Source organism: Gekko japonicus, unplaced genomic scaffold, assembly GCF_001447785.1.
Source record: "Gekko japonicus isolate JY-2015 unplaced genomic scaffold, Gekko_japonicus_V1.1 scaffold3090, whole genome shotgun sequence".
In the NCBI taxonomy this organism is placed as follows: Eukaryota; Metazoa; Chordata; class Lepidosauria; order Squamata; family Gekkonidae; genus Gekko; species Gekko japonicus.
In genome coordinates this window covers 146252-155492 of record NW_015166515.1, presented here as the reverse complement: position 1 = coordinate 155492, position 9241 = coordinate 146252, and the positions used below count along the sequence as shown (strand labels likewise).

General features: G+C 42.8%; 1 protein-coding gene across 4 annotated transcripts in view; it reads right to left on the bottom strand.

The window, feature by feature from the left end:
* Positions 1 to 9241, bottom strand: part of SCUBE2 (signal peptide, CUB domain, EGF-like 2) — a 100668-nt gene that overhangs the window by 21209 nt on the left and 70218 nt on the right. The window contains exon 13 of one of the 4 annotated variants that reach the window (XM_015412267.1): positions 4253 to 4423. The exons of the other annotated variants lie outside the window; for them this stretch is intronic. Coding sequence (XP_015267753.1) covers positions 4253 to 4423 — 171 coding nt within the window. The remainder of the gene's footprint in view (positions 1 to 4252; positions 4424 to 9241) is intronic. 4 annotated transcript variants of the gene reach the window in all.

Below are 9241 nucleotides of genomic sequence, written 5' to 3'. Positions count from 1 at the left end.
AAAACCAGATGCATGAAATCAGTGCTTGCTTGACTGCCCTCCTCACCATCACTACACTATAAGTAAAACGCCCCCAAGAGCAGAAACGGTGCACGATGCATTTTAAAACAAATGGGAATTCAGTCCTTGGCTTAAATGGCTGACAGTATAAGATTAAGTCCAATTCCTATTACTTTAATATCGTCCCCCTGGCTCCTCCTGAACTGCTTTGGTGTGTATGTGCTGCACAAACAGAACTAAACTACTGGAACTGATTATATACATATATCTGTCTCTGGAAGATTCTTTATGTAAATCCCCCAAGTAATCTGTCTCCCAAATTTGCAGCAAACTGATTGCAACGACAAGCAAAATGATTAAACGGCTTCTGCTAGACACAGGATTACTTCTGCAGCTGTTTAGCTACGCTGTGAAGTTCTGCCCTTTTAAAGAGCTGTTAAAACTGTTAGTTTTGGTTTATAGCTTCAATAAATCAGTCCACTGAATGGTTGTTTTTGTTAGGGGGGTTAAATTGGCCTTGGCTTCATTTCAGGTTATTTAAGTTAGCAGCAAGCAGAGCATTAACTGGTCATGATCAGGGATGAGGAATTTTGTTTACAGCTAATGAACTGAATTTAATAGGGACCGCTGCCTGGGCTTATGAATAAAGCACTGCTATGGCGCTGTATGGGGTCACTGCAGCAAGGAAAAGAAGAAAAAGGCATTTAAAAGACTGGTCGACAGGTCACAGCGCAAGAGACATGAAGAACCCATTATGGCTCAAAGGATTCCTTTTAGTACTGATACATGACATTAATATGGAAATTAGAATGATAATTCCTATTTAACATGAATGATCCAGTAGATAAGTGTTTTTTTCATATAGCTGTGAACAGGTTTGTCATTTTCTCCAGAGGGTTGTTATTAACTAGATTCTGATGTCTGGCACCTTTGGAAAGCTCTTGGCTGTACATATATGCATATTTTAGCAGCCACAAGTAAATACCAAATAAGATCATAAGCTTTCTTCCCATCTGTTCTCTGCATACTCAAGATTTTAAGGGAACCAGATAGTGCACAGCATATTACCATAGTATAAATAATTTATAAAATCTCTTATCCAGTACATTCGCCACTGTGACCAGTCCCACCACATATACTCTCTTCCCACCACAAACTAATAGACAACTTTGTCCTGCTCCCACATCATATACTGAATAAAGCTCCAACTAGAGATTACCTTATAGTCAACTGTACAATACAGTTTAGATGAGTCACAACAGATCCTTGAGTAGATTTCTCAGTATCATTATCAGAAAGCAGGTTAAAACTTGAAACTTATTTAGACTGGATACCCAGCACCAGAACAGGAGAGATTAACCCTATCACCAATAGAAATCCTGTCCTAAAGCTTCTATTAGCTCCAGCTGGAAAATACCTTCCTTCTCCCCCACCCCTGAATTTGTAGCGGTGGAGTAGAGGATTTCTATTGGGGAAGCAATGTGGGCCAAAAATGTTGAACAAAACCCAGCCTTCACATCACAGACCTGATCTAAAATTCTTACCCTCTACCCCATGACTACTTTAAAATAAGATTAAAGACACTGGAAGATCTGATCGCAGATCTCATAGTGCCTGATCTAGTTCTGCCTACAGCCAAAAATGCAGCAAAAGATGACTCAGTTTCCCAAACTGCCACACATTCTCAATCCATGCCATTCACCTTTAGAAACAGACTTAAGCAAGATTTCACAAATCTCTGAACTTCTACTCTTCAGCCTCCTAAATTCAGTATGAGGTTTTCCCACAAGATAATTTGAATGGAACAGGGGCATGCTATGTCCATTCACATCAACAAGGATATTCTGGTAGTTTATAAACTGCTTATTTTCCCACGCATGCATGTTCCAACAATACTCCTTCCTGACCTCAAAATATAATCAAAAGTTATTTTTAAATGAAATTGTTCCAGCTCTCTTAATTGAAACATAACTTGAGAAACCTACTGAAGCACAGCTGTAAAGCATAATACAGACTGATACTAGCAAACAATCTATACTCTTTCAAAGCTCTATCAGTATGTCCTTTGTTATCCCTAGGATGACCAACTTTTCATACCACTATAGAACTTTACAGGAGGGATATACTTGGAGACTTCGAAAAAGAAACAGGAACTTTGGCAAAATACGTACAAATATAAGCTATTCTGCCGGTCCGATCTGACCCAATCTTGCTACCCAATCTATATTTCCTCTTCTAGGGACATGTTCTTAGCAGTAAACAAGACAGTCCAGTAGACAGGTTGACCATAAGCCCAGGATTTTTAGTGAGGGAAATTTAAAATTAATAGTTCGTTAGCTGTATTATTAATCATCCAGGCTTTTTTACACTGTATCCCAGATGTCAAGAACTTCATCATGAGCTCATAACGATATTTTCAGCCAAGCAATCTCTACCCGCATTCTGGTAGTAAAGAAAGAAGAAGAAGAAGAAGAAGAAGAAGAAGAAGAAGAAGAAGAAGAAGAAGAAGAAGAAGAAGAAGAAGAAGAAGAAGAAGAAGAAGAAGAAAATTGGATTTATACCCCGCCCTTCACTTGAAGTCTGAGCGGCTTACAAACTTCTTTCCCTTCCCCTCCCCACAACAGACACCCTGTGAGGTGGGTGGGGCTGAGAGAACTCTGACATAAACTGCTCTTTTTCAAGGACAGCTGTGCCAGAGCTTGTGACTGACCCAAGGTCACATCAGCAGGTGCAAGTGGAGGAGTGGGGAATCAAACCAGGTTCTCCCAGATTAGAGTCTGCACACTTAACCACTACACCAAACTGGCTCTCAAGACACTGAGCCACATGGTATATCTCAATTATAAGCTTTACAAGCATTCCTATAGCACCCATCACAAGATAGTCACATGCAGTAGTTGATTAAAAGTTTGCAGTGTGGTACTTATACTACATTGGGAAGCAGTGTAACCACAATTTAATAGTATCAACCCTCTCCTTTCCCATAATCCCAAAAGGTTATGGAAAAGCCCTATCTCTATCCAAGAGTGTCTTATTTTTTTTAAGCTGGCACTCCCATTTGTCTTGAGAGGAGTGACTCACATTGGCCAATTTGTACATGGTTTACACCTTCTCATGAGTGAATAATACAAATGTGTCTGAGCCGCAATGAAAATACATGCCCACATAGCACAATGTCAGCTGCCTCAGATGGTTGGAGAAGGATGCAGTATGGCCATACAAGTTTCTTTGTTGTTGTTTTGTGAGTTTTATCTACAGTCTGCAAATCTATCAGTGAACCAAAAAAAAAAGGACAAAGAAAGCCACATGACAAAAATCATGATTATACTGAGAGCTTTGCCTCCCTATCTAGTTGATATTCTGAAATAGCACTGATTTCCATGTTTCATTGCAGAGAACAATGGGAATATGAATGCCTGTACTGAAGAGATACACACATTACCATCTGCTCCTAACCTGTTTACACATGCAGTGTATGCAATAAAGGGCACAGCAATCTGAATAACCCAAACTACAAAGAATTGCTGCAAAACGTTCACAAATTCACAAAAACATGACAGTAATATGTAGACATTTTCATGATGTTTAAATTCCAAATGTCTTCTTTATTCCACAGATCAACAAATGACGAACATCTCGAGTTTCCAGAGTTCGTTTCGTGGTCTTTATCAACTGTTTTGCTGAATTTTTCAAAGCAATCCACTATTAGGAATCTCAATTTCAGAATGGCTATAAATAGCTCTTAAGTTAACCGACAATACTTGTCCGTTGAAAAAGTATTGTTGGTTAACTTAAGAGCTATTTATAGCCATTCTGAAATTGAGATTCCTAATAGTGGATTGCTTTGAAAAATTCAGCAAAACAGTTGATAAAGACCACGAAACGAACTCTGGAAACTCGAGATGTTCGTCATTTGTTGATCTGTGGAATAAAGAAGACATTTGGAATTTAAACATCATGAAAATGTCTACATATTACTGTCATGTTTTTGTGAATTTGTGAACGTTTTGCAGCAATTCTTTGTAGTTTGGGTACACATGCAGTGTAGACACAATATAAACTGATGTAAGTATGACGGAGCAGTGTGTAAGGAAATGGCTCAAAACCACCATTCCATTTTTTAAAAATTATCCAACTGTTCTCAAGCAAGAATGAGGTTTCCAAAGGCTGTGCTCCTGGATCCTTTCAAAGTGTATGAAGGAAGGAGAGGCAACATCATTTTTGTGGCTCTGGACTGTGGTCAAATCCTTACCTCCACATTCATATATAGTGCGAGCTCCAGCTGGCTTTTGGCTCCCTGGGTTCTGAGGAATTGGGCAAGGTTCACAAGTTATTTGACCTTCATGGTCTTGGTAAGTTCCATTAGGACATAAAATGCAACCTTCTCGCTCCCCATCATAATATGTTCCAACACTGCAGCTAGCTAACAACAGAAGACATAGCAGTCAGTCACACTAAACCAGTGGGTGAAAATCATGCAGCTTGAAGACTTGTACCTACGTGAGCTTGCTTGCACTACAATAAGAGATTATTAACTCATAAAAGTACCACTTTTATGCTTGTTCATACATATGTTGTAGAGCACAGTTCTGTACAGTCTCACCATACCAGCGTTCCACAACTTGAGAGGATACTAAAACTCATAGAACTGAGCCCCAAGAGAAATTTTGCTCATGGTTCATATCAGATTGCATCAGAAAAGATAAGGCTAGTAACCCTGGGACTGGGCACCTTCTGCTTTTTCTGCAGACAAAGGTATTACCACAGGAGAATTTTAGCTTCCGTGAAAGACACTTGGCCCTGTTCACCAGCTCTCTGATTCTGGAGCACCGTGGTTTGTATTTTTTTTTTTAAAGTTGATCTGATTTATCTAAGGGTTGGACTAGATGATCTTTCTCTCCAATCTCAGCTTGTAGTATAACAAAGCTCAGTGATGCATCTTTTATAGCTGTAAGATCCTGAACCCTGACACCTCCAGTTAAAGGCTCTCTTGTAGCAGGACAGGAAAGTTGGGCGTTATTTTAGCCACCCTGAATCCTTGGAGAAAGCTGCCATGTAAATAACAAAGAGGCAAGTAGGAGACAGCACAGAGACAGTATGGATACAGAGGACTGGGCTTGGAGGACCAACAGTTTGACTCACTACAGTACTGTTTCCTATGTTCAATTCCATTGCTCAATAATTCAGTGAAAGAAGCTGATGGTAACTCATTGTACTCCTGAGCATTCACATACTCAGATACACCACAGTGAAAAGTACTGTAATAAAGGGAAAGAACACAGTATCACAGAACATGGGAAAGAAGGGAGAAACTGTTCCAACAAAGTAATCACATCAGCACATTAATTACATTCGCTGAGCAGTATCCCTGAAAAATAGTTCAGATTCCACCTGACTTGATTGCCTGGATGGTCCTTATTGAAGTTGGTATTGAGCTGCTTTCATTCTGTGTAGTGGCTGCTTATTCTACAGGGCTAGGCCACTGCAGCTTGGGTTCTTGCAGTTCAGCTTTTTTATTTTTGAAATTGCCACAGTTATACCTTTTAGGCAACATTCCAGCTGTAATACTAACAGGTTCAAACAGAAAAAAATCACGGAGGTATGTCTCCACAGGCACCAGCAAACAAATAAGGAAGCAGATTCACTATCAAGACGAAAAAACATTAGAAGTACACAGAAACACCTGAATGTAACATTTTTCTTTTAACTAAGATCTTTTTTAAATGAGAGGCTACGGCAGGTGAGAGAAGGACTGTAGGTGTAAAAATGTAATCGTCCTAATAATACTTCTCTGTTTACTGATGTTGGCAGAAATATAATTTCATGATTTTTTTCCCCCATTTGAGCCAATTAATGCTATAACATCATGCCACCAGGAATTTTGCCTAATGACAGGAACAGGAAAACACCAGCAAGTTACAATTTGTAATTACAAAATTACAAAATTGTAACCACAGCAAGCAGTTTGGTCAGAGACTGACAACCAGCACCATGTTTTTTTAACATGCAAGAGAAAGCAGTGTAATTATATGAAATGGAAGCATACAGATTTGTTCAGACACATCCAAATAATTTGCCAATCAACTCTCTTCTCCTAATCAGTGAGCAGGATCTGAGCTGGTGGGTGCTTCAGCATCTTTAGTTTTTTTTAAAAAAAGGATAAGACTTGGACTGCAAATCTCCTCCTTCAAAATAAATGGGATTGCGCCTTGCTTTTACTAGTGAATCCATTAAAACAGGCTGCTTACCCGTAAGTGCACTTATTCAAGGGTTTATGTTGTGCATTCACACTAAATGACTTTGTGCCTGTGCAGAGCTAAGAAAAAACAGGTTGCTTACCAGTAACTGGTGATCTTCGAGTGGTCATCTGTGCATTCACACCCATGGGATCTAGTGCGCACACGCTGGATCGATCAGTGCTGTAGCAAGCTCTTTTAACGGATTTTCGCACCCAGTCCCTCGGGCATGCGCAAACCCCCCACCGCGCATGCCCAGAGGGGTGGGCGCGGACATCCCGCCAGTTCCTACAAACTGCCACAAATCAACCCCTATTAGAAATGTAGAAGGTGACAGCAGCGGGGAAGGAGGGCGGGTGGTGTGAATGCACAGATGACCACTTGAAGATCACTAGTTACTGGGAAGCAACCTTTTTATCTTCAACGTGGTCTCTGTGCTTCACACCCATGGGAGATTAGCAAGCAGTAGCCTACCTGGAGGAGGGTGCTGGCAGGTCTTTTACTGTATAGCCGAAGACAGAATGTGACGTCCCATGTTGGTATTGGTTTTCGTACGGACATCTAGGGCGTAGTGCCTTATGAAGGTATTAGGCATGCCCCACGTAGCGGCTTTGCAAATATCCGTCAGTGGCACTCCCTGGAGGAAGGCAGTGGAAGTCGCGACAGCCCTGTTAGAATGAGCCCTGATAGGGCCAGGCAATGGCTGTTTGGCAGTCTGGTAACACAGATGGATGAGACCCTCAATCCACTTTGACAGGCGCTGGGCCGTGATGCGAGTGCCCAGACGTGCTGAAGCGTACGAGACGAAAAGTTGTGAGTCCCGTCTAGTTGGGTGTGTTCTATTAAGATAGAACAGGAAAGCCTGCTTCACGTCCAAGGTGTGTAATAATTTGTCCTCCACTGATGATGGATTTGGGAAGAAGTCAGGAAGGAAGACCTCCGACTGCAGGTGGAACTCTTGACACCACCTTCGGCAGGAAGGAGATGTCTGGGACGAGGCGGACTCCGTCTGGCAGAAACAACAGGTAAGGTGTATCGTGTCGGCAAGCCAATATTTCTCCAACTCGCCTTGCCGATGTGATAGCAATTAAAAAGGCCGTTTTCCATGCGAGGAGTCTGAGGTCACATGTAGCAAGGGGCTCAAAGGGCTTCCTCGTGAGCTGGCGTAGAACTAGAGGAAGGTCCCAGGGAGCGACTGGAGTTTTGACAGGAGGATAGAGGTGTAACAAACCTTTTAAAAATCGTTTGGAAATCGGATGTGAAAACAAAGTGCATCCGTCAACTGGAACATGGTAGGCCAAGAGAGCGGCCAAATAAACTCTCAACAATGAATGGGAAAGTCCCGAGTCAGCTAAGGAGAGGAGGAATCGGAAAACTCTTTTGAGACCCACTGAGGTGGCTCGAGGGGCGTCATCACCAAGGGAAGAACAGAACCTTCGCCATTTATAATTGTAAGACCTCCGCATAGTAGGCTTCCTGGAATTCAAGAGGACATTCACTACGCGGGAGAAGAAGCCGGTGATGTTATCTGCCATGCCGTCAGTTTCAATTGTGGTATGTCGTGATGTAGGACGGGGGAGTTGGAGAGAAGGAGGAGGTCCTGAGCCGGAGGGAACTGATGGTATATACCCTGTGATAACTCCAGGACCATTGAAAACCAAGATTGTTTCGGCCACCACGGGGTTATTAAGATACAGTCCGCGGCATGTTTGAGAATTTTGCGGACCACTCTCAGAAACAGAGGTAAGGGGGGGAACAGGTAAAGAAGTCCCGAGGACCAAGGGTAAAGGAGACTGTCTCCTAGAGATTGTGGGTCCTTGCCTCCTCAACTGCAGAACAGAGAACACTTTTTGTTGTTTCTGTTTGCAAAGACATCGACTTGGGGAACTCCCCACTTGTGGAAGAGTGGGAGGAGGTATGTTGGGTTCATCCCCCACTCGTGAAGGCTGAGTCCGGCTCGACTTAGATGGTCTGCCTGCACGTTCATGCATCCTGGAATGTGAGTCGCAACGAGGAATATGTTGTTGGAGATGCAAATGGCGAGGGTGCAGAGTCATAGGGAAACAGTGCCTCCTTGTCTGTTGACATAGGAAAGCGCAGTGGTATTGTCCGTGAGGACCGTGACACATTTTCCCTTGATTAAAGGGAGGAAACTGGTGACAGAGTGTTGTCTAGTGAGGAGTTCTAGAAAGTTTGTGTGTCGCTTCCTCATCTGTGTGTTCCACTTGTCTCCAACAGAGAGGCCCATGGAGTGTGCACCCCACCCCGTCAGGGAAGCATTCATCGTAATAATCCCGTCAGGGAAGCATCCATCGTAATGGTGACCTCGGGTGACGGAGGGTGGAAGGGCGCTCCCTGAAGGATATTCGAAGGAACAGTCCACCAAAGTAAAGAGTCCTGTATGCTGGGAAGAGGGGAAAGGATGACATTGTGTGTGTTTTCCGACTGGTCGTAGTTGTGGATGAACCACAGTTGTAAAGGTTTTGAGTCTGGCGAAGACGAGAACTGACGTAGTTGCAGCCATCAGGCCTAATAGCCTCTGAATTTGGAAGCCAGTGACGGAGGGTTGGGTATGGATGACGGTGGCTAGGGAAATGATATCTGCTGCCCTGTCGTGTGGCAGGTAAGCCATGCATGTTGTTGAATCCAGTATTGTGCCGATGTATTGTATTTTCTGGACTGGATACAAGTGAGACTTTTGTTGATTGACTCGTAGGCTTAGGTTGTCCAGTAGAGCCAGGGTCTGCGTGATGTTTGAGACCAGGATATTCTTGGACGGTGCTACTAAAAGCCAATTGTTTATGTACGTGTAGATGGAAACTCTGTGGAGACAGAGGAAAGCTGCAATCACAATCATAGTCTATGTGAAGACCCTTGGGGCGCTGGATAGGCTGAATGGAAGGGCCGTATATTGGTAGTGCTGTTGACCAATCGCAAAGTGTAGGTATTGGCGGTGGAAGGGGTGGATAGTAAGGTGGAAATATGCGTCTTGGAGGTCGAGGGTG